A 26,435-nucleotide genomic window follows, 5' to 3' on the forward strand; every position below is an offset into this window, starting at 1 on the left:
TACCTCTGCAGCCGCAATACTTGAGGTGCTCTTGCAGACAATCACTTACCAGTGCTTGAAAATGTCAGCATGGGAACATATACGATCCATTCTCACCTCTTGTAACCTAAAGGGCACCAGAGGATGACGTCCCAAGTTTGAACTCGCAGACTTTGTGTACCTCCGACTGCATGGTGTTCATAAAACTCCCTTCCAACACCCAGTTGTCTGGGGTTTTCTTTATTATGTGTTTGGCAGAGCATTTAGACCAGCCTACACAAGCATTTAAGGTCATCAGTTCTGCTACCAGACTCAGCTGCTCCAACTGTAGGCCAATACAGTGCCAGCAATCAAATAACATTTAGAAAGCATTAGGTGTTTTTTTTTTTGTTTGTTTTTTTGTTTGTTTGTTTTTTTTGGCCGTGCCCCGCTGCCCCAATCTGCTTTGGCACCCTTTCAGAGCTCTTTTCTCTTGGCAGCAAGCCCAAATGTCGCACTCTGTGGCTGGACTGTGCCAGCCAAGTGTGCTGCTCGTCCCTCTTCCTGCTCACCGCGCTGCAGCTTTCCCTCCGCTCCGTTCCTCCAACCACAACTCTTCCTGCTGTGCTCAGAAATAATTCTTCTTCTGCAAAAGAACATGTTGTTGGTTTATACTGCCTTGCAAAAGCTTTAAGGTGTCAAGTTTTTTTGAATGCTACAGTCACATACTTCAAATTTGATCTTATAAGTAATGCATACATTTTAAATGGAAAACAGTTGAAGCAGATTGCTTTTAAATCTAGACTGAAAACCCACCTGTTTAGAGTTGCTTTTAAAAAAATAATCAAACACTAATCAACAATCGATGGCACTTGAAAAAATATAATTGATCAATTGTTGACTGGGTGTGATGACTTTGTGCTAAACTTTGGTCTAAGACAATGTGCTATACAAATAATGTTTGGTTGACTGATGGAAGTCAAATGATGCAGGGTTTTGAAAAAAAATCTGCATATTTTGCATTTAAGATAAAACAAACCTTTGTCTGTGTTCTACAAAGAACCCCTGAAGTGGCAGTACACTTCACTTCACTTGGTTCAAGTTCTTTAAGAAATCTCTCCTTTTTAGCACATTTTGCTATCCTATTACTAATCAGTTAATCCAAAAAATGAACAACAGATCAACTTTTCACTGTATTGAAATTGTATAAAGCAGAAAGGGCTGAACTTTTTTGATGACATATTTTTTTAGCTTCCGATTGGTCCTTTACTATAAAAGATGAAACGTTCACTAAAGGAATGCTGTGATAGTATTTTAGGCAACAAAATGTTTATTTTCTTCAATCAACATGATGTTTAGTAAAAGCTAATGCTAAAGCACTAACAAAGTTGATGGTCTCCATGTGACAAAGATTGCCATCAACAGGGTAAATTTAGAATTGCATATCTAACTGCAAGATTCGACTTCAGGAAGTAAACATTACACTCGTGGTCTCAGTTTTATAGTTGACAAAACATTTTCAAAGTTAGCAAATTTCTAATCCACTATTAGCAGATTGCTGGTTAGTTTTAAATGGGACTTCTGATGGTTTTCTCTCAACAGCTTTCTCCTTGTTAGTCTCTTTCATTAAACAGCATATTTGTGGAGTTTACAACCACCAGCCATCCTGCTGATGGATTCTCCCACCTGAGCTGCTCTGCTTGAGTTACAGCATGGGGCTCTCGCCTACTTCTCTGATTAATGTTGCTCAGCCTGCCACTTCATCTAGATGGCCATGTAATGAAATGTTTTCAGCACTTTCAATTTTCAGATGAGGGATTGAAGTCTACTCTGAGTTGTTAAAAATTTTGAGATTGCTTCGTTGCCCTGTTGTTTTTATACTAAGAAATTTATACAAATAGGCACTGTTTAGCTATTATGTAACTTCTGAAGGTAGATACAAACTAGATATTACTTAGAGATTATTAGAGATATCAGAATAAGTGGGACTGACGTGGAAATGTATGTCACACTTTTCATCGCAATTTCCTAAAATCCCAACTACATAAATTAAAGTTTGTTGTTGTAATTGGACAAAATATGAAAATGTTTGAGTTGGAATTTTCTTGCAAAGTTATAAACTCCACTGGTATGTGTTTCTAAATGAAATTACAGTTGGGTTTATTATGCAATTTTTATGCACGTGTATAGATTGAAATTTGCTGTAAAATGCTAAATAATAAAACACCTCCAGCTTTCAAAATCACAGAGGGAAACAAAAATCAATGAGATTCACATTCTCAGATTTTGAAAACAAAATGGAGTCCTATTCCTTCTATTCTGCTGTTGTTTTGAAACATTCATGAATTTCCGACGTTGCTCTGGTCAGACCTCATTAAAAAGCTGCAAAACAGAAACGAGATAATTGCCGACTCTTACTCCCCTGTGCTTCATTTCTGTAATCCCCGCTCTACAACACAAACCCTCAGCTATTCTGTGTGCTGAAACAGGAGGGTCCCCATCCTGTCATCTGGGCTCTGGATTAATTACAGCCCCTTGTCCTGGAGTTTCTGCTCCACTAACAGAGTGACATCTCTGACACCGGTGTTGGCGATGTTTTCGTCCCAGGCTGACATCGAGAATACGTGGGGTCAAGCTGAGGAATCTGCGAGTCTGCGAAAGTCGCATTGTGATAAATAACCGATAGACTGACTCTCCGCTCACATCCACCCTGTTCCATTCAGCCCCATCTGCCAGCTCTGCAGAGCCAACTTGACAGGCGGCTTCCTAACAAGCCCCACAGTCTTTCCCACCACAAAATTCCCAACTGGTTCCCGAAGAACTGATAAGATAGGGGGAAGAAATTGCATTTATCCTTGCAAGAATGGCTTTTGGCCTCATGACCCGTTGCAGGGTTTGACAGCTTTTGTTTGTTTCTTTCTAACGACACTTGCTGCAATTGACTGGTGTCGAGAAGAGTAGCAGCTCATCCACACTTGTCCCTTTGGTTTTTGTTTAAGGATTTTGTGTTGTATGTTCAGTTTCAATGGTATCGATGACATCAGCAGTGATCACTCTATGATACCACAAAGGAATCTCTCTCTTGCTCACAGACAGCATTTTCTCAGACCTGTTCCACGGTTCTATCGCGACAGATCACTCTTCAGAGCATGTTCGAAATTAATCAAAACGAGTGGGATATCGATTCCAGATATTACACACCTTTCAGAGAAGCAAGAATTTACCAGAATATAGACGTGAAGCAACAGATTGCTTGTTAACATGAAGCTTTTCCAGCTAAGCTTTCATGGGTCAACATGGTGGACCTCAACATAAGTTGACTATGACGCTGTCATTTTCCCTTTCGAAGATGGCAGATGACCCCATTAAGCCGGAAGATGAATCAGGAGAGATCCAGGGGGAATTAAGTCTTTCTGGTAACTTTGAGAGTTCAACATCATTGGAAGTCGAGCAGGAAACAACTCCCTCTGCTGGCTTCATGATTACCCCCTCAGTGGAAGTCGTAGAAGAGACAAGCCAACACGTCATTGATCACAAAGCAAGTAGACGATCTTAAAGAATTGCAGAATAAGATTTTTGATCTCCACAAGGAAAGAGACCAAAGGATTGCATATCAGGCTGAAATGTATCTCCACGGCAGGAGGAGATTCAAAAACTGCAAAAAATGCTAGAAAAAGAACGTCACATGCAAGTCAAACCTGAACATGGAAGAAACGTGCCAGAGATTAAAGATGTATCAAAGGTTTATTGCTCTTCCAAATTTACAGCCAACAAGAGCATTCTTCAACAGCTGGAGTACTTCAAGAGGGAGACTGAAAAATATGCCCCCACAATAAAGCTCTGATAGGAGTAATGGTCGAAGAATACAGAGTCACATTGAGCAAGCTTCTAAATTCAAAGCACAGTCAGAAACAGTGAAATCTCTGCAGGGTCAGATTGCAGACCTGAAGGTGAAATTGAAACTTGCTCTGGAAAATAACCATTCTAGAGTCTCCACCCAACCAGAGGCCCCCCTGCAAACAGAAGGCTCCCTACAAACAGAGGAGTCCAAGCAAAGACAGACCTTGAATCAATGAGGGGTCTCCATGTTTAGCCTGGCTCAGCCTTTGCGCTGATCCACTCCCAGGTCAGCGCAAAGGCTGAGAACCAAAAGGCAAACTTTTGGTTCTCAGCTCTTTTTCCTCCTGGCACCCGTTAGTTCAGTTGCTATGACAATGGTAAATAAAACACAAAAGGACTTTATAGAAACCAGACCCGGCGGCATGGGCAGGCATTGCCCGCCCACAGAGTCAGCTGTGCTGCCCCTGGACTGGATGCCGTTTTTTTTTTTGTTGTTGTTGTTGTTTTGTTTTTTTTTTTAACTTTAAAGTGGCCAAATCTTTATTCTTATAAAGATTTGATGCATTAGGGGATTCCGCACTTTCCATTTCTGTGCCTTCTGTCAGCCAAAACTGTTTAATTTGTTGCTAACGTGTCGTAACCTGCTTTTCCAAGCAGCCTTTAAACCCAACATGAGCGCTAAGATGCTCGCGCTGGGTTAACACTGTGCGGCAGCGAAGAAGTCCTGCTGTTGCTTTGCAGAGCTACTCGGGTGTGTGTTAGAATCATGGCAGCAAACCACCAAAACGCAAAGAACTTTGCGTTTCTTTCAAATATTTTTGCAAGACATTTATAAGTTATGTTGCTATTCATAGTAAAACAGTTCACCCATTACTAAGAAACTATTTAAAATTTATAAAGACTAGGGGAAAAAAAACAGACGTTCCTGTTCTTAGGTGTTTATGAGCTCAAATGCCCCCTTTATCATGCTTCCAACCACGTTGTCTTCCAAATCTGTGTGTGTTTAGTAAAACGGCCTGAAGCAGAACTGAAAATATTGTTTTCATTGTTTATGGTCCCCACTGGAGCCCAATCACAGGATCGCCCTGCTAAATGAGTAAAAGGATGTTTTTCCCAAATGAAGGTGTCGGGAACTCGTGCTTGTGCTCCTGCCCTAAAGATCTCACCAGGTTCATTGACTGATGAGCCATTACTGTAAATGTTCCACAGCCTTTGAGCTCACCGTGTGTTATTTACCTCTGGTGCTAAGTGTCCCCTTATGCTGTCATCAGCAGAAATGTTGTCTCTTTATTACAGATGACAAATGAGGAGCAGGGCGATCAAAGGAGGCGACTGTAATAAAGCAATTCTGACTGGTGTCAAGAGTGCAATGGTTTGTAAAACTTCAAAACTAGAGCGAGAGTTTAACAAAACATGTTATGTATGACATGGGTCCAGTTTGTCTTTACTGTGTTTTTCTAAAGTGGTGAAACTTGATTCAACTTTTTGATCAAGTTAAGTGCTTAGTTGTATTTAATCAATCAAAATTATTTGCATTTTAATGAAAAACCATATATTGACAATATAAAGATATTCGGTAACACTATTTGAAGGGGGGGTGAATAAGACTGTCATGACACTGTCATAAACATGACATAAGACATGTCATGAACATGAATAAGCCTTCATGAATATTTGACTGTTGTCATAAAGCGTAATTCGGTAAATTATGACACTTTTAATACAAAGTTGACATTATTTAAAATGTCTTTGATATGACAACTTGACATTAACCAAGAAATCATTACTGTTTAAACTTTACCTTTAATAACATAAAGTTACCTGATTTTTAAAGTGCAATCAGTAATTCTTTTATAAAAAAATTATATCAGTAATGATCAGTAAGTTTGCTGTTTATAGAAACCAAACAGAAACTAAACAAACCTTGTTTTTTTAATGAGCCACTGAAATAAAGGGTGTTTCTATGGCTGTAACTTGTTCCATCCTTTTGATTTGAAATCCTGAAACAAGGATGTCCCTAAAGCTTGAACTTTTTCTTTTTCCTAACAATAACAAAAGATTTTGAATGTAGTGCTACTAATGGGTATAGATTTGTATGAGATGGTTACTTTGTGAAAAGCTTGATTTCTTAGTATTTACAAAAAAGTTATAGCATTATACATAATTGTTATTGACAACAGGAAATAAACAATTTTCAGTGTTTCCCAAAATAATGATTATAATTAGCAATGCACTGATTACAGTTTTCTGGCCAATATCCAATCTTTAAAAAGCTTGGTCCGCCCATTCTGATTTTATTTTTTTGCATGAAAAGTTATAAATATGGCAACAAAGTCGCTACGTTTGCAGTGACGACCTTATCTGTATGTCAGTCCTCACTCGTGGAAGCTAAGATTGATTTGGTCGAACACCTAAAATTATGGGAATCTGGGCTGATTTATTGTTGCACCATTGTTAGCTATGTTTTAGAATAATAGACTTGAGCAAACAGTGTTGAATACACACTAAATTTTGCAGTAGAATTAACTTTTTGCACCAAAGTATAATAACCCATACTTAGCTTTTTAGTCAGGTAGCCAGCCTGCTATCAGCTGCTTAGCAGACAGATAAACTACTCTTGGTTTGCCTTCTGCAGTGGTAAAATAGAGCTAATTTAAGCTTGAGACCAGGAATCATTCCAAACCATCCTGGTCTTAAACCAGGATGCTATCAGAAACCTTTTTCAGTCAATTTACAAATAGACCACAGCAATAGAGTAGGTAAAGTTCAACTGTGAACTTCGCCTACTCTGGCACTTTATTTGGTATCACTTTAAAAAGACCATATAGTGAAGGAACACTAGGATAGTGTGTTTGAGACTGGATGTTCTTAAAACCTTGGTATACCTGATGCCACTAAAGCCCTTTTCGCACTGCAGGGTCCGGCACGGAACGGCACAGCACGGGTTCAAAGTTGGGCCAACTGTTTTTGCATTAGCACTTCTGACCCGGTTCCACCCGGCTCCTTGGAGCTGTAGTTCCAATCGGTCTGCCTGCTTTGAATTCAGCAGCTGATTGGTTTAGAGTCAGCTGTTGGTTGTTTTGCAGTCAGACGTTGATCGAGTCTAGCTGGCTCTCACTAATCTGTTCTTACTGTATTTTGTAAAGAGTGATCCTTTTAATATTTATTTTTAATTTGCAATGAATTCCTCCCAATATTCTGCTGTTACCTGGTCCCATGATGAGGTAATTTTCTTCCCTCCGCTTACTCCCTTATGAACGAGTACAGAACAAAGTAAATTGGTCAACGAGGTAAGAGAAAGTTTTCCACTGCATCTCCGAGGAAATGGCTTTGGCTGCTACATCGAAACCATTGTTTAGTTTCAAAAATGATGTCAGGTACAGCTTCGATGCTGCCCTCATTTATATGCAAACACAACAGGGTAGCAGTACGGGTGGAACCGGACCGAAGTGTGCCGTTCCGTTCCGTGCCAGACCCTGCAGTGCGAAAAGGGCTAAAATATGCCTGTGTCTGAGCCCACCCCAATATCAATGGGACCATTGTACTCAGCCTTATGATTGCCTCAGTTACTGTAACAGAAAGGGAGATAAACAATCAAATGACGTGAGTCAAGATGCTGTGATGTGTACAAACGAAAAAGGTATTAAGCAGCGTCTTTGTTTGACTTGAAAATGCACAAATTTGAACAGAGGTACCATTTTAAGTCAGGCGATACTTCTGCTCAAGTGCTGCTGTAGCGTAAGGGAAGATAACAATACACCGTTCTGTTTGGCAAATGGAGACAAAGAGATGAGGAGAGAAAGAGGCCATAACGCCATCCATCACCCCCCTTATCACCCCACCCCTGCGTCTCCATGTACACTTGCGCACAGGCCTCTAATCCCAGCTCTCAGGAGTGTAAGTGATAGCCTTGTGTAACATTAAAAACAGGTTTGATCTGATCCAACTGGCAAAGTCGTTCATGCAGCACATTCCGGGGTGGGATTGTAGGAGCTGAAACGGCTACAGATTCCATTTCGTTTTTCTTGCTTGTGTCATCTGATCAGCAGCAGTACAGTACCCCACCTCTTCCCTGGGTCTCCGTCTCTCTCCGTCTTATCTCTGCCAAACCCTCCTCTGTTATCTCCCTTAATTCAATAGAAGAGGTCGCCTTTTCTTTTGCATTCAATCATTAAATTGGTCGGCCACGTTTCTCACTACGCATGCCTCTAGTCTTCGCCCGGCTCCCCCCAGAGGGACACGCCCTCTGCTCTTATCTCTGCCATAAATCCCCCCTTAAGTCCCCTAATCACAGATTAATGGGGCTGTAGATAGGGAGTGCCCTACTGTGCTTGGCCTCCTTTATCACAAATCCATATTCCATATCTGTGCCATTGCATACTTGGACTTCTGGATGTGGGTGGTCACGATATGTGTCAGCCTGGACAGACCAATCAACATAAAGACCGGTTTTTCTTGCCAAATGACCTTATGACAAATCCTCTTTCCACATGTTGAGTTGGATATCATTTTGGACTAACCAAGTGTAAAAGACAGTTCAGTTTTCTCAAAATGTGTCAAGCTTGTCCTTAGTAAAATAGTGGCTCTTCTCAAGTTCAAAGTAAAAAGTAATTCATTTAATTCATTGTGAAATTCCACAAAAATCAAGTTTATTTGCATAGCATATTCATTTCACAACATGTCAGTTCAAAGTTCTTTGCATCATAAAAGCACAAAAACGAGAAGTCACAAAAACATCATTAACAATTGAGAAACCAATAATGTTTTGTGGAGTTTCATCATCAAAATCATCAATACACCTAACGGGTTGATCAGTGTTCCAGTAATTAATGGTCTACCCTTGATTTAAATGAACTCAGTGTTTCAGCTGTTTTGCAATTTGGTTTTGCAAGTTTGTTCCAGAATAGAGGTGCATTGAAACTGAATGCTGCTTCTCCTCGTTTGGTTCTGGTTTTGGGGATGCAGAGCGGAACCAGAAGACCTGAGAGGTCTGGAAAGTTGATAAAACAGCAGCAGATCTTTTAAAGTCTCTTTCTTCCATGAGGATGCAGGAGGCAGCTATTTGCTTCCAAAAGGTAATGCCCAGTTAGGACACCCCCAAAATGGAATAAAAACCCTTTCTTGTCGGTGCATTTAATTCTTGTGTCAGGAATATTAGATTTGAAGTGATGCAATCTAATTGGAGTGATGTATTGCCTTGTTAGCTGTTTGTATTGTAATAATTAGGAGTTTGTAGATTGAGCTTGAACCAAAGTGCAAATCTCTGCCCACTCTTTGCCCGATGCAGTCTCTCTCAAATCTGTACAGCTTCAGATTTGTTCGGTTGCAGCAATTAGAGTGAACTGTGTTGCACTGTGAAGCCGTTTTTGTCATTCAAGGAAGCAGACGCATTATCCTGTCTCCTGACCTCGGGGGGCTGAGTTGACAACAAATCTAAATTGCTTCACTGTCCTCCTTCCCTGGCGAGTTCCTCTAGGTGAAGAGCATGCGCCCTTACCCTTACTCTTACTCCCTTACTCTTCCCCACATGTTGCCAAGATAGTAGCCATGGAAAAAAAGCTGTCCAAAACAGAGGCACACTTATTTTGAAGCTATGGAAATCACTGAACTGTAACTGATTACTAGTGCTAGGTAATTGTTTTATAATTTTCTTATAATTCCTTTCAGTTTCTCTCCAGCGTTACGGCATTTCTTCCTGTATGTACATACCGAGTGGAAAGTAATTAGGGTTCTATGTTTTGCAGGCATTATTCTGCCTGTGTGGGTTTAGGGTTTTATGACTGTGGGTCTGGATAAAAGCAACCCTGTTTGTTTTTTGTGGTCCTGAGGGCTGCTGGGAGTCAGAGATCCTGCAGGGTTGCCGTCCCGGCTGTCAGCCATGCAGCACCAAAACACAAAGCATATTCTCATACCTGGTTAAAAAAAATGTAACTTTTTAAAATAAGGACAAAGTTATTAGAGAGGTTTAGGGCTGCAAGTAGCAATTATTTTAGTTATCAACTATTTTAATGATTATTCTGACAATCAGTTATTGTGACGATCAATCATTTGTTCTGACGATGAATCTGATAAAAAGAACTGGCACATTCTGCAGATTTTTATTTCACCACTTAGGGCTTTTTTATAGAATATTGTAAAAATACATTAAAATATAAAAGCTAAGTAAATAATAATAATAATAATAATAATAATAATAATAATAATCCTGTCATTATAGAATAATTCATCATTAACTTTTTTTAAAATAAGAAAATAAACATGTTATTGCCTAATACGAAATAACCGCTTTCCTTTAGTGAACCACTTGATCATTTGTAGCAAAGGATACATCTGCAGCTTCTTCAAACATCAACATTTATAAAACCCAAGCCTTTATGATTGACTTATCATCAATGCGATTTAAGACTGGTCTATTGATTATTTTTTTGGATTAACCGATCAATAATTGGACAGTGAAAGGTGCAGACAAAGTCAGAGCTGTTTTTTTTTCTTTTTTACCTTAAATGCAAAATGTTTATATATTTTATACAGTGTTGACTTAATTTCTGCTCTGAATATGTTGTTCTTTCAGCAAATGGCTTTTTTTAGCCTGTTGGTGCAGCTTGAATCTAAAAGATAGCTTGTGTACTACTTGTTATTGTACATTAATATAATCTAGCTAATCAGTTTAACTGTGGGATTTCCAGAAGGCTGCAACATTTCCAAATTGAATATGACCAGTGATTAAAAGCTCAAAATGAGAAAATAAAAATTTACTCTAGATCCAGAATGCTAAACTTTGCAAAAAAAGTGGACATTATTTGAGCACCTTTGGTGTACTGTGTCCAGCCTTTCTGTTATCTTCTGAAAGCCTCACTCTCTCCCAGCTTGACTGAACTTTGTCATCTTGTCACAGAAAACAGTTTCTGTTTGAAAAGTTACTGTTTTGAAAACTATTACAACCAATAATTGTAATAGTTCAAGACTTCTTCAGTCAAATAAGTGGTTGAGTGGAGTTCAATGACCTTAAAAAGGTTGAACTTTAGAGTTTCTGACCCATCAGTGATTGATAACTGGATGATGACTTCTCTGTGTTTCCTCTTGTTTGCATTGTAAATCAACTTCTTTCCTACTTGCGCCCCACATTGAGGAAGCCAGCTTGTGTTGTGTGATTTATTGACAGATCAGGAACTCATGTGGCCAGATGAGAATCAGGTTTGGCACCAGAACACAGATGAATCGATTAAAAAAAGACCTCAGCCTTAATATGCAAACAACTGCTGATCTGATGGCTGTGAACCATGTTGCCTCTGGCTCATTGAGAACCATCACAAATCTCTTGATAAAGCTATTTTTATCCAGACCTGGAGAGTGATAGGAACCTGAACAAAATTCCCAAAGGCCCTCATGAGTCTTTGCATTTCAACTGCAGGTGGGTCAGTTTCAGTCAGGGACGTTTGATGGGATTGGACAGTGTATGCCTTCAGCATTTTTGTTACTGTCGGGCTTTGCTGGGGGTTTCTTTTGTATGTTTGTTTGAATGTCTCTGAGAACTGCTGTTTTCTAATTGCCTCCACTGCAAGCGTGAAGCTTCCTAAAGCTTAGCTTGAAGTTTGTGAATGTTTAAGTGTGTGTTCATGAGTAAATGAAGGGGAGAAAATCAAAATAAAATAAAAAGAAAAAAACATAGAAGCTCACTGGCAAGTGTGAGGGTGAAGGCAGAGGGAGAATCTGGCCCCGAGCAACAATCGATCAGATCCTTGCAATAGAAGTCCCAGGTTCCCTTCAGTAAGGCTGTGTGTTGCATTAGCTCATCTCACATTCTCTGTCTGCAAGCAAATGGGGAGGGGGCGGGGGGATAGAGGCTGGAATAAAACATAAGAGAGAGGTGCTTGAAAGCAGTAGAGGGGAAGGAAGGGCAGCGCTCGGGGCGGGTGGGTTAGATTGACTCAAAGTAAAAAGAGCAAGAGACTCTGAACAGCTTGATTCAGTGGTGAAGTGTGCACTCTACTCCTCTCTTGTTTCAGTTTTAGAGTTGGCCCTCTGTCTGTGCAGTAGTTACAGCAATTAAATCAGTTGTAATCTTGGAGTGCTTCCACCTGTAGAGTGGAGCATCAGAATGTCCTGTGGTGGGATACTCCCACCCTCAGCGTGGGTCTCTCTCTGTTTTTTGTTGTTGTTGTTTTCTTTTATTTCCTTGATGAGGGGTATTGGAGTTGAGGTAACAGAGTTCACACCGAGTATCTGTTTGGATCAGCGTGACAAAGCTGACACAGGACTGTACTTAGAATGCTTTCCCAACTTATTCTCTGTAGCTTTTGAATATCAGACTAGAGGTGTCCCAGTCCGACGTTGATATCGTAAATCGCTCCAGTAACAGCCAAAGAAAGTCAGTATTGTATTATATCGACTTGCATCTAAGATTGGATGCTGATAGAAGCATTCCACTAAAGTATTTTGTCCGCCCCAGAATTTCTATCCAGCATTTACGGGTGGGCATTTATCATATTGTTTATCATTTATTCTGAAAAATTTCTTACCATAAGAATTTTGATGTATTGTTGTCAGGATAAATTTATTAAAGCTAATGATGTTGGATAAAACAAAAAAAACAAAACTGAAAGTGTGACCAGAAATGTTGTTTTTATTGTTTTCTTCTCTTTGTTTTAGGAGAGCATCAAGTACGTTAAAAAAGACTAAAAATAAAGATTAAATATAGTTACTTTTTGCGAATGCCATGCCTGCAAAACTACTCGTTACCTAAATAATAAGCAATAAAAAGGTTTATTTTAAACCATAATCTTTATCATTATCATATTAATAAAACAAAATGTTGTGATAAAATTTGAACTGAAGTCAATTTCGCCCTCCTCTACTGGCAACAGTTGTATCCTGCTAAATGAGTCATGTTTGTTGTTGTTGACTATTGTTCTGAGTAAAATCACTTGATCAAGCCTTTTCTAACATTCCTCACTACAAAATAATAAAAGTATGATTTATGCTGATATTGTATCGGGTCAATATTGATATTGGCCAATACTTAAAGCTGCAATATTTATATCACATCAGAGACTAAAAAGTTGTATCTGGACACCACCACTGACAGATATTATTGAACTTTACATTATATACCAAGCTTACATGTTAGTAATGCGGATCCAGTGTTATCATCTGCAGTGAACACTCAACACGTTTATTATTGATTGAAGTGTTCTCCGCTCATTAAGCCATAACTAAACAGTTAACGGTTCCTCTATAAAATACCAACCCTCTCTCTATTAGTGCTTTGGAAATTCTATTGAAATATTTTTTTAATCATTTTTAGATTTCAAGGCATTGCTTATTTCTTACTAAATGTTCCTGTGTGGTGTTTAAAGAACAACTTGCAAGTCAGAGCTGCAAGTTCGCGATATCGGCTCAATTTTCAGCATCTCACTGACTCGAAAGGATCACCCAGAGCTCCAATAAAAACTCTTTTGCTTTCCATTGTATTTGGAGTTTACGTGTTAATCATGCAGATCCAATGTAATTATCCACAGTGAGCACTCTTTGATCAAACACAGCGCTCATCGTTGCACAGTTCTCCTCCCAGTGGGTCGCATCTAAATAGTTAATGGCCTCTGTAAAAACCCAAACTTCTGCTTCAAATTAGAGAGAAGCTGTCCAACTCTGGGTGGGTAAGAACAGAGCAGATAGCAGTGGCGCTTTTAAAGTCCTCTTTAATAAAACATGCTAGCATGCATTGGCGGGTAAAGGGCGGTGGCAGAGGGGCAGTTGATGCAGCAGTAATGGAGGGTTCCCCTGAACCGTTGGATGACCCTTGTTGTCATTAGGTCTGTTAGTTCAAAAGTTTGTCTGATGAGAGTTGGAATATAATTAGTTTATTCAAGCTTGAGGCGGTTCCAAAAGCCGGGAAGGCTGGACTTTACTCAGTGCCAGAGAGTGAGATAATTAATCTCACCAGAGGGTTGATGTGTTCCTATCTAATTTTCCATCTGTTTCAGATATAATTTTTCACCCCTGCCAACTGTTAGTCGTGCATTCCAAATTATGCAGCTCTGTAAGCAAGCTTTAAAAAAAAAATAGAAGTATAGACGCTAAATTTTAACTGAAATTAATTCCCTCAAACAGATCATTTGCTTTGTCCAAACTGGAAATGGAACATAAACAGTTTATGACAATGTTTTCTGAATAATTTTAAGCTAAAAGACTCTTACGCCACAAAAAACATAAAATCACACCAAGTCTAGTTTCTAGCTTAAATATCTTGAAATAAGACAAAACTAATTTATAAGCAACACTGGAGATTGTTATCAATAATTTATTAATACTGATGAAAAATTACTGGTTACAAGTGAAGTAATCTGCAAATGGAACAAGACATTTAATTTATGAGAATAATTTAGTGTTCCACTTCTTCGTTTTTATCACTATTAAGGAATTATTAACTTAAAACAGGCTCTTGTGTCTTTCTGAAAAGTAACTTCTAAGTTAGTTTTGTCTTATTTCAAGTGTACTAAGATATTTGAAGTAGAAATGGAAAACTTTGACAAGATTTTGTGTTTTTACACAGAATTATGCACAGAAAGTGCGTTTACTAAGAATATCAATGATTTTGTATAAGTTAAGGAAGAACGAAAGGTTGATGAGATGCATACATTTAACGGGAGAGATGGTAAAAATGTAAGCATTTGTCATAATTTTATCAGTTAATTTTCAAAACATCCACTCAGTTTAGCCTGCTGTCACTGTTGGGCTAAACCTGACGTTTTTACAGGAGTCATGATCAAAATGTTCTCTACTGGGCGGCTGGATTAATTATATTTCACCGGCCATACTACGCATTTGCATTGAAGTGATTAATCTTTCCACAGAGCTGTCACTAATTATGCTGATTTCACTAAAAAAAAAAAAAAAAAAAAAAAAAAGAACTTGGCAACCAATGGAAGATGCCTTCTCAGCACTGCTTTCTGAAGAAAACCAGGGCAGGGGCTGGGTGGATGGCACATAAATGAGGCAGTGTGGCAAGTTCACGGGATACTGGATAAATTAATTGCAGGCCGATGCCTCCAATTAGACCTGACTCCCTCTAATTGGTGCTGAATGAGCTCCAAAAGCCTACGGTGGGCAATATGGCGAGGAGGGATGAGCCCTGTGTCACTCTCTGACGAACAGAACTTGCATGCAGAAGCGCAGTGCAAGACCCACCCTTCAGGAATTAACAACAGGGAGCTGATTTGCATGTAAATCAGCTTTGATAGCCACAGCTGAGTGGTCAGGGAGCAGAAGTAATGACCAGAGATGGCACTCGGGTGTTAACTCCTTTCACACGGCTGCTGACACTGATTTAGCTTCCCTGGCGGTGTGGCTCCCTGTTTGCGAGGCCACTGTGAGGTGCGCTCTTATCTTATCTCTTATCTGTTAATTTCCTTTTGCCTTTAAGGTGTGTTGCTTTTTTTTTTTTTTTTCACAGATCCTTCCTTGTTTCTGTTGCTCTGTTCTTTGATCTGAGAAATGTCGGTCACATAAATTGCAGCGTTGTTAACCTTTACTAAAGGAGCACACGCTCTAATTAAAAAGTGATGTTCGATTGGTCAGTTGTTATCTCTACCCCTTGTATCTTCAAAACCTCACAATTCACTCTTGACAGATTTTTTTTCTCTTTGTGTTAATTTAATTACTCAATGTCAGTTCAGTAGACATGCAATAAGTATTGTCTTTTATGCATTCACACATGCTAAGTGTTGCCTGAAAACTGAAAGAAAAAGAGGCACACATACAAGCAGTGAATGTGGGTTGGAATAGAGTACCACTCATAAATAACAGAATGTTAAAAAAAGCTATACTATTAAAAGGCTAAAAATGCGGTTAGGGCTTTCCAAAAATATTCATACTGACTAGACTTTTTTATGCTTGTAGATCTTAAGGCATTGTATTCAGCCCATTTGATTGCACCTTTAGAAGTGGTCTAGTTCATAAATATATGGCATGGTATTAGTATTAAAACAAAGACCTTAGTGTACCTAGTGCTGGCTGCTTTCTTGTCACAAGAGGCTATATTCATTCTTAAGGTAGCTACTGATTGGATAAATGATAAGCCGACACCACTAAGTGAGTGGCCGGCGCTGGCTAATGAGAAGGAGAGTTCTGACTTGTGTAAGCTTTGGAGAGGCTGGTGACTAGCATGCACAAGCTGGTCATCCATTAGATTGCCTTCTTCTTCTGTTGTCCATTAGTATATAGACTGGGCTTAGCCTTGGATAGGCTAGCATTAATCTTGGATAGGCTAACAACTAACATAGCTAAACTGGTCACCATAGCTAAACTGATTAAGTCAGTGCGGTGACTTAATCTCTTCTTGGAAGAAAACTATATCAAAATAATTGTTGGCAGGGTTGCCAATTAATGAGACCTTTATTTGAATTGTGAAAGTTCAATAACTTTCACAATCCAATGTGGCAAGACTGTGTGTTCACAAGTCAAATAAAGTTTGCACAAATTAGACACTATGTTTAAGTATTCTGATTTAGTGTAGAATAATCTAGTCCATATTAGAACAGTCTTATGTATATGAAGTTTTGAAATTAGACCCAATTAAAGATGTTCTAGGTTTTAAAAGATTAGGTGGAAACACCATCTAGCCATCAGCTGAATCAGAAGCCACCTTCAGCTTTGTGTAATATATTATGTTTATGCTTGATGTCACATTGGATTACAGTAATATAATCTGTCTAAAGAACACATCAGTGAGTTGTGGGTGACCAGTTTAGGCATGCTGGCAGCTAGCTTATCCAGTGTTAATGCCTGCCCATCCCTGCAAACAGACAGTAGAGGAAGTATGCAATCCAGTGTGTGACCAAGCCAGGCATGCTAATCATCAACCTCTCTTAGGCTAACGCAAGTCAGTACTCTCCCTCTCATGAGCCAGGGCTGGCTGCTTAGTCACTGGTGCTGGCCTATTATTACTCAGATCAATAGCTGACTTTAAAATGGATATAGCTTCCTGCGACATGGAAGTAGCTACCAGGGGCAATGGTCTCAATTTTTGTCCTTATACCTTCCGATTAATAGAATCCCTCTGTGAGTTCTTTAATCTAAGAACAGAGCTATTCAGGCCTCTAAAGTTTGCTAGAAAACATTAATATAAGAATGGCATCACAAAGAACGAGGAATACAGCGGATAGGTCAGGGGTAAAGTCCTCTAAATTTAATAAGGGTTAGGTTATGAAACAGTAGTCCAAGCTTTGAATGTCTCCCAGAGCACTGTTCAATCCATTATCTGAAAATGGAAAACATATGACACAACAGCAAATCTACGAAGACATTTCCACCTAAAATGACAAGTTGGGCAAGGAGGGAATTAAGACAAACAGTCAAGAGGCTCATGGTAGCAGCAGACATCCACAGTTCAGGTGGAAGTCTCTCAAAAGGAACAACCATTAGTCATGATCTCCACAAATCTGGCCTTTATGAAAGAGTGGAAAGCAGCAGGGCATCTTTCAAAGAACACCAAAGAAGTCTTGTTTGCGGTTTGCCACAAACTATGTAGGGGACATAGCAGACATGTTTCCCCACAGTGAAAGATGGTGGTACCATCTCGTGCTGTGAGCCTTTCTTCAGCAGACTAGAGAAGAGAGAAGTAGGCCAGAGTTAATGAGAAGGTAGATGGAGCTAAACACAGGGAACCTATTGGAAGCTGCAAAAAACTGAAGACTTTGGCAAAGTCTCCCCTTACAGCAGGACAGCGACCATAAACATACAGCCTGCTCTATAATGGAAGGGTTTTGATCAAAGCATATTTATGTATTAGAAACTTTGAGTGAAAGTCCAGACCTAAAATCTGTTGAGAATACATGGCAAGACTATCAAATCTATGTACAGATTTTCTCCATCCACTGTGACTGCGCTTGAGTTGTTTTGCAACAGTAAATGGGCAAAAACTTTAGTCTTAGGTTGCCAAAAGGTGGATTTTTATTTGCAACAACATTTGAAAACCATGCGTTGTTTTTCTTCTACCTCACAATCATGCCTAAAACACACTGCAGGTTGTAATGTGACAAAATGTATGTCATACACAGTGCTATGCCTGTATAAAATTTATTTATAAACTATTCCTACGAGGTGGGCAAGCCACCTATTTTCAGCCAAATTACTCTTTTAGGGCTGTAGATTTCTGAAGACGTTAGTTTTCACCGTTTCATTTCCTTTTCAGGATCTCGGCTGCGCCAAGAGGACACCCCACCTAGGATTGTAGAGCACCCATCTGACCTGATCGTATCCAAAGGGGAGCCTGCCACACTCAACTGTAAGGCGGAGGGACGGCCAGCTCCAACGGTGGAGTGGTACAAAGATGGTGAGCGGGTGGAAACAGACAGGGACAATCCCCGCTCCCAACGCATGCTGCTGCCCAGTGGCTCCCTTTTCTTCCTGCGCATCGTCCACGGACGACGGAGCAAACCGGACGAAGGTTCCTACGTCTGCGTTGCCCGCAACTACCTGGGAGAGGCAGTGAGCCACAATGCCTCGCTGGAAGTAGCAAGTAAGTGCCGCACGTCTTCTGGTTTCTTTCTCCCTCTCCGCTGTTGAGTGCGAATAAAGACTTCTGGTTTCACATAGAGCTGAATAGCAGGCTCCAGTTTCGTCCACTGTTTTCTGCTCTCAATGTGTTCATTGAGTTGGATAATCTCTCAGGAGATGGGCAGGATGTGTTTAGCCCAGAGGTCTCGGCAAGGCCTGTGGAGCCTTGGGGGGCGATGGGGTCTGATCATTCCAGGGTGAGCGCTTCACTAAAGGACCCCTTGGTAGGTGGTCAGGAGCCACAATAGGAACAAAGGCCTTTCTGTTTTGGCACAGCTTCTGCTTTTTTTTTTTTTTTTTTTGTCAGAGATAGATATGAGGCTTTTATTCTGAAGCCAATGCAATCGTTGTATCTGTGTCCAGTCACCTTTCGATGCAGAGGTTTCTTACTCAGTTTCTTGAAATACGGATATTGAGAGACAGATATCGTTTGAAATGCTCCAATTTAGTGAAAAGGGGATTCAAGCACATGCAAGGTCAGCTAGTAAATATTTGTTCAAGCACCACATGAGTTTCTAAAATATATCACAGTTTTTGCCTATTGCATTCAATGTTGACAAATTAGTTTCAAAGGGGCCCTTCAGAAGCAGTTTTTGTCAGTAAGGTCAGCTCTTTAGACATATTATCTCTTTCCGTCTTGACTGGCTGAGAGTGCGGGGCGAGGAGGACGGCTCAGATATCAACCGCTCCTCAAGCATGCCCAGAGGCTGTCACCAACCCGCTCACTGTAATCTAATCAAGATGGGGAAAAGAAAGAATGGTACGTGTGTGTGTGTATGCGTGTGTGTGTGGGTTGACGGCATTTAGGTGTGAATGACTGTGGAGGGTGGGTGGGGTAGTGGACTGCTTTTGGACTCTGCAGAGGCTGATTTTGAGGTGCCTGCTGAGTAGTAGTAGTTTGTAGTTTGCAATTTCACTTGTAATGGTCAACTGTCTGGTTTCAGATGAGACATAAAACCTCAATTTGGAGTATATAGAACTCATAATGTACAGTGCCTTAAGCAAAAGCTTTTAGATCTCTTGAAATGTTCCACCTTCTTGAGATTTCAACTAGAGACTTTATGTTTTATTTTACGTAACAGAGAAAAACAAGGCTGAACATAATTTATGACTGGAAGACATGATCCCTTTACTCTGGTACCCTTAATATAATATAAAGTAAAATTCTGAAGTTTGAAGACTACTTTGTAAAGGCTGTTTGTTAAAGAATATAATAAAAACTAGCAAGAAAGGCAACATAGAGACCAATGGTAATGTTTTTGATAGAACAATTTCACTTTTAACACTTAAGTTTGTAAAAATTAACATACTCGTCTTGCCGTTTTCTTACAATTGCAAGACGAACAGCATTGTAAGAAAAAGAAAAAAAAACGATGCTTTATTTGTAATTTGCTGATGGAAATGCAGATGAAACAGAATCTTTTACCAATATGTTCTATGTTCTAATATTGTGACATCAAAAAAAAAAAAAAAAAAAAAAATATATATATATATATATATATATATATATATATATATATATATATATATATATATATTTTTTTTTTTTTTTTTTTTTTTTTTTTTAAGCCAATCAATACTTTTACAAGGCACTGTATATTTCCAAATTGTGAAAAATGCAGTTTTAAAAATTTGGCTTAGCATGTTTTCACACGTATTTGAGCTGTAGCGATTTCTCTCCCGTATTTGAGACTTTATGCTGTTTATGTATGCGGTGAGCTTTTCAACTTGGAAAAAAAAAGACTTTTGGCAAGAAATGGGAGCAGGGTACAAAGTACCACTGGCTCAGTCTCAAGTTTAGGCTGCTTATTTTCTGTAAGGTTCAAACAGACCAGTAATGACAAACCACTACTCCCTAGCACTCTCTCTCTCCTCCATGCTTAGCGTATGCCTCTCATTCACTCCTCTCTGCAGCTTATGCTTAACTACATATAATTATGTTGTTTTAGCAACCAGAATGGAGGCCTGCCGACTAAAAAAAATGGCAGAAGGAGAGGAAAAAAATATAACAGAAACCCTGACATTTTTTTTTCAGGGCTACATTCAAATCCAGAGTGAACAAACTACAAGCTATACATCTGTCTTATGAAGCTAGAAGACAGTTTTGTATTTATTTTAGTTCAAGATGTTTGCCATATAGGTATGCAGTGAGTGCTTTACAGAGTTCCTTTTAGTTTCAGGTGAAACTCCAAAGAAGGAAGTCATAGGTTTTTAAAGTGTTTACTTTGCCTTGCTCTCTCTCTGACATTAACACTTTAAAGGCTAAAAACACTTTTTTTTTTAGAGTGAGGTGGTTAGCTCAGTATTTACAGTTTCCCTTACGAGCGATTGTTAACTTAATCTAAGTTTCAACAAGTACTGTTTTGCAAGGCTAACCCAGCTTGTTTGGTTTATCATTAACTGAATGTACAGTTCAGCACACAGTCTCCCTATCTCTGGCCTCTAACCCAAAAGCCGGTCTAATGCATTAGCCATGAATCCTGTTTGTGTTCGAACAAGCTTAGGATTTCCCCTCTCCCCCTCATTACTTTGTTTTTTTTATTATTAAATATGTCAACATCCTTTAATGAACTTCCTTCTTACTTGAGAACGTGCGACTGGTAAAGAACAAAGAGTAAAACCCAAGAAAAGCATGTTCCACGTTGAAAGTGACGTGTGGAGGAGGTGAATTTTAAAGGAAGCTTTTCAAGTTTTTATGCTAAACAAACATTTTAGACATTTTTGAACAATGGTGGTCAAATTTAAATTCAACCATTAAAAGCAACAAAGGGAATTACTGCAGGACACTTTATCAACTATTACAGGACGTATGGCGGCATAATTATTCAAACCTTTTCAGCTGTGTTAAGGCTTGTGCTCATGATAATTGTATTGAGTAACATGTCCGAAATAATGTAAAAAAAAAAAACGAAATACAAGAAGAAAAAAAAAGTAAGCTTAACGAAGCCAGAAAAGGAGAAATAGTAATGACATAGCGAATGGAGAAGTCAAATTAACATTTAATCAAGCCAAAAGTACACTCAGTAAGTTCATCTGCAGATAGTTTGTGCAAAACATATAAATTGGAACCTAAAAGTCACTTTAAGCTAAGCCTGTTTATTATAGCTTGAAGGGAAGTTAAACTACTCTTACATAATTTGCATTTGAATAATTAATTTTTCTCATGGACAGAAAAAGAAGATAAGGTTCAGCTATTTACTTTAAGAACATGTTTTTTTTTAAATTTTCATAAATTTATATACACAAGCCACAGTCACCTTGGTGGATTGTCTGTTTACTTCCTTCTCCAACTGTTTGTTCCAGCAACAGCATTAACTGTGTAGTTCAGTTTGTATGTCTGTATATTTGTGCATATATCATTGACCATGACTCGGCTTCTTTTAAAAATGTCTTTTAAGATTTTTTGTCTTCTTTTAAACCCAAATGGAAGACTTATCTTGATTTATGTTTCATGTGAATTTTTAATGTAATTTGATTTCTGTTTCTAATCAAATTACAAGTGTTTATTTTGTCCATACATGGTTTTTGATTAAAGTGCAATTAATGTTGATTAATTAATTACAGACATTGCAGGTAACTTGATTAAAACTTTTAATCGAGTCCCACCACTAATGAAAACATGTTGAGGTTTGTGGTTTACAAAATTGAAAAACTTCAGAGTGCAAATACTTTTGCAATGCAGATTCTTGAAAAGTCACTTTTTTTTTTTTTTTTTATCATTCCCACATATTTAGCTTTTAGCACCAAAAGTAAGGAAGGAGGGTTTTACAGAATTTATGGTTTTGTGCCTCCGTATTTGTTTAAGGATTGCAAATGACCTCATAGATTATATAGCTCTTACTATATAATCTTTACCCAGCACTCTGCCTGGGGCTCTGAGAGGCCCTATGAATAGCTTGTTTCCCTTTTTCTGGATGTGGAGATAGTAAAGTGAGGTAATGGACGGCACACTGCACCACTTGAGCGTGTGATAACCTCGGGGCTCAAGTTTTGTCTAGTGGCCTGGCTGACTACACAGTGTGGACCGCACAAGGTTGGCCACGGGCCCTCACATCCACACGCAGATGCCTCACACCAGAGGCTGGGTTTACTTTTCACAGCCACTAACAACAGAAGTAGAAGGATGTTTACATGAGTTCGGTTCACTGCATGAAACTCTCCTCAGCCAAGTTTATCTCACAATCACATTGATCTCTGTGCTGCTGAAAAATCTCTGTCACCATATGTAGACAGCTGGCTTCAATGACTATCTGATTATTGGGCAGGGGGAGAGGGTCAGCATGTCAGAAGTCTTGAGGGGAAGGGGGTCCGTCCCAGCAGATTTTGTGTCATCTGTTGCGTGGGGAACAGTTGGCTGGCTTGCACCGATCTAAAGGAGGCATTGCAAGCTCCCACTGATGTGAAAACCTGTCAGTCAAGCTGTGATCGTGGTTGGGATCTTTTTGCAGAACCCCCTTTGAAAAATGTTCTGTTGAATTTGTATAATTTTGTGTAAAGTATAATGAGACTTTGGGTTTATTTACACCAGCCCTGTTTGGTCCGTTTTAATCGAACTCTGGTTTGTTTGGGGAAGTGAGAATGCGAAACTCTGGTCCGCCTAAAAAACAACTTAGAATGGCTCTTTCCTTGGCTTTACACTAAATGGACTTCAAATATTAAGAATCCTGTGATAGAAAATCCTCAATATACCTTGATAGCTGTAATCGTCCTCTGCCTCCGACGAAGTGTGCTTGTGTGGCTTACTTAATAAATCCTGCTTTATTTTTAGTCCCTCTGCTTCTAAACAGTTACGAGGTGCATACTGTGGTTCAAGCCAATTGCAGCCCAGCGTTGTGAACCTTAAAATTACAGTATGTCTGACTTCACTTCCAGGAGCAGCTGGATTTGTTTAAGGAGCCTATTCTGGTTAAATCGGTTCGACACATGCATTTCAATTTGACCACCTCTAAAAAATTTATATTTACGCCAGAATTGTGTGGTCTGCTGAATTTAGCATCGTTAGCAATTTGGGCTATTTGCATCATTCATTGCAACCTTGAGTCCGAGGTAAGTTAAATGTCATTTTTAGAAAAGGTAAAGTAGGTTGTTAAATAAAATTTTTAGAGAAGGTAAATTTTATAAAAAAAATTTTTACATATTTGCCTCTATGATAGTGTAATATAAGACAGATAATCTGTGAAAAAAGCAAGCTCTCTGCCTTTTACTTGAGGCCTTACTGGAGAAATACACCGCTGATACAGACACAACGAATCAAAGCCAGGAGCAGGGTCTTAGGCTGTCATTCAAGCTCTTGTACGCACTGCTCAGCCTCAGCTCCTTGCTCTGCTATGCTACAGCTACTTCCCAACAACGTAGTCTGCTGTGGACGGTAATCCTAATTAGCATGGCAATTAATAATTTAGGATTAACAGTTTTCCTGTGATGGTAATTTGTTTCTCCGCTATTAGCACGTTGAGCAGCACATTCACGGCCATGATTGACAGTACTAAGACCCTCCTCCTGGCTCTGATTGGTTGTTTGTGTTTCTGCAGATAGCAGCAGAACCACAGGGAGGAGGCAGAGAAACTTGATTTTTCTTCACAAATTATCTGTCAGGTCAGAGGAATAGTTTTAGCAAATAAGTAAAAATCATATTTCTATAAAAATTCCATCATGCAGCTTTTATAGAAATAAATATGATACTGTGGGGTTTCTGTTAGCTTGCTGCAAAAGCATGTAAAACAACATATGAGCATAGACCTGCTAGGTATCAACAGACCTAAAACACTGCTTCTGTGTCCCACTGAGAGCAGCTCTGCAGAGCCAGCATAAAAACAAGCTCACATCTCTCTCTTTTTTCTAGTTGTTGTGTATAAATGTGTGAAATGTCAGAAGATTTTAGAACCGTGTGTTTTGACAAACAGGCAAACAGAACCTCGCCCACACACAGCCCTCCCTACCAAAGCTAATACTGAGGGCTTGATAGAGGGCCAAGAGCAGAAAATACTTACCATGGGAAAGTGTAGAGCACAGCAGATAAGAGCCAGAGCAGAGAAGCAGGGCAGCTTTTTAAGAGTTTTAAGGGCTTTGTGTGTTCTACAGTGAACATTGGCATCAAGCCTAAACACAACGCAACACATATCCAGTCAGGTCAGAGGAACTAGAATGAATGGACTGGTTTACATAAGTGTGAAAGCTTGGATAGGACACGATGGGTGAGGCATGACTTCCTGTGCAAGTTATGTATTTGATTCCATCAATCTGTCAGTGCCTGAACACTGCCCTATTGAACAATATCTAGTCTAGTGCTTTGTGAAAAAGGAACTACCTGAGCGGAAGAGGCAGGTGTGCAGACGTGGTTAAAGGAGCGGATCAATCACTCTGTGCTCCGCCCGCCTCTGGATTACATGGCCAAGACGAACCAGAAGGACGAGTACTTCAGAAGTACAACAGAGCAATTTGTATATACATCTTTTGTCTTTCTTAAGAAAACCAACATTTAAAAAACTGATAAAGCTGTAAACTTTATCGCCTAAATAAGCTAAAATAGTTAATCTTACTCTGAAACTGTGACAGAAAGTTTAATGCATTTTTACTTTTGTCTACTCTGCTTTGCAAAATAGCTAAAGCTCGGTAGTATTGGATGGAGAGATTATGTGTCAAAGTCTTAGCACATTTTCTTACCAATGAACAGCGTACATGAGTCATTGAAAATGACTAATTGCATGAAGGTACATAAGGTATATTTATATTTCAGCCATGCTAGCAGCACACATAATCAGTTTATGTCTTGTTGGGACTTTGGAGAGACAAACTCCTTACACATTGAAGAGGCTGCATGTGCGCTGTTTTAGGAAAGCTGTAGTGGACGATTTTACAGAAGAGCTGTAGATCAAACACTTGCAAATGACGAACTTAACTTTTGATTAACTGTGCGATGCTGTGAGACTTCTGGTGGAGCCAGCTGCTTAAGGAGGCCAGTGTGTTCCTGCTGTATACAAACTGGTGTTTCTCGTGATGTGGGAAAAAAATGTTTCCATTGCAGTTTTGCAAAATACATCAATTTGTATGCTGCCAAAATAAAACAACTCATCCTATCGCAAAAACATTTGATCAGAAAACATGTATTTTTAAATATTTTTAATTTTTTTTAAATTGCAGTGTTTCCATTAAGCAAATTTTATTCCTACTTCCAATTTGTGCATTTTTATGGTCAATAGAAACATCTTCCTCTGTTGGTCTATTACGTAAAATTCCAATAAAACATGTTGAAATTTAATACAGCATTGCAAAATCTAAAAAGCATTTGGAGTGAATATTTATGGAAAGCCTTGGACATATTTTGCTCTTTGATGTCTCCTGTATATAACTTGAGAACCTAAAGTATGATCTGTTTAAATGCATCTGCTTAGCTGCGACTTTCTCCTCTCTCTGTCTGCAGTTGTGTAGGAAATGCTTCATCTGCTTTAAGGGGAAAAGAAATAAACTGATTCATGGAGTTCACTTTAACTGCTTTCCTGAGCGATTATGCCTCGCATATGTTGATGCTGCACAGGTATCGTAAAACGTCCCTGAAAAAGAAGCTCTGCTGCACTCTGCTCTGTATGTTTTGGTTGGGGCTTTAGTTTTCTTCCCTCCTTCTTCACGGTCGTGAATAGTTTTTGACTTTCCTGCAATCCTTTGACTGCTTCCAGAGCACAAAACCACCATGCTCAGGATGGCTGCTGTATCCAGGACCCTCAAGTATGATATTAGTATTTTGAAGTGCTGGTCTAGAGTAGATAAGATGCACTATGTGTGATCTTTATTCAAGTGCCCTTGGAGAGCCGCTCGGAATGAGAACCGATTGCTGACTGCCTTCCCTTCACTCAAAATAACTTTGTGTGTTTTGTGTACACACAAAGTTCAGTTCAAATGTCTTAAGTTGTTTTGAAGTATCCGTTTGCTTAGATTGCATCTTTGTCTGCATGTCATGAGGCAGATGAATGGATGCTGCTTTCTCTAATCTTCACCTCTTCTGCAGAGACCTTGATATTTTTCATGCTGTAAAGTGTAATCTTCTCTTGGCAGTGTGGCCAAAAAAAAAGTCATGAGTCTGCCTG

The 26,435-nt window shown here is 39.2% G+C and overlaps 1 protein-coding gene across 1 annotated transcript in view; it reads left to right on the forward strand.

The window, feature by feature from the left end:
• robo1 (roundabout, axon guidance receptor, homolog 1 (Drosophila)) overlaps nucleotides 1–26,435 on the forward strand; it is a 218,371-nt gene that overhangs the window by 15,437 nt on the left and 176,499 nt on the right. The window contains exon 2 of the mRNA XM_088012089.1: nucleotides 17,990–18,316. Coding sequence (XP_087868215.1) covers nucleotides 17,990–18,316 — 327 coding nt within the window. The remainder of the gene's footprint in view (nucleotides 1–17,989; nucleotides 18,317–26,435) is intronic.

The sequence above is a fragment of the Poecilia mexicana genome, unplaced genomic scaffold, assembly GCF_051168715.1.
Source record: "Poecilia mexicana isolate PSO_F unplaced genomic scaffold, ASM5116871v1 scaffold_13, whole genome shotgun sequence".
NCBI lineage: Eukaryota > Metazoa > Chordata > Actinopteri > Cyprinodontiformes > Poeciliidae > Poecilia > Poecilia mexicana.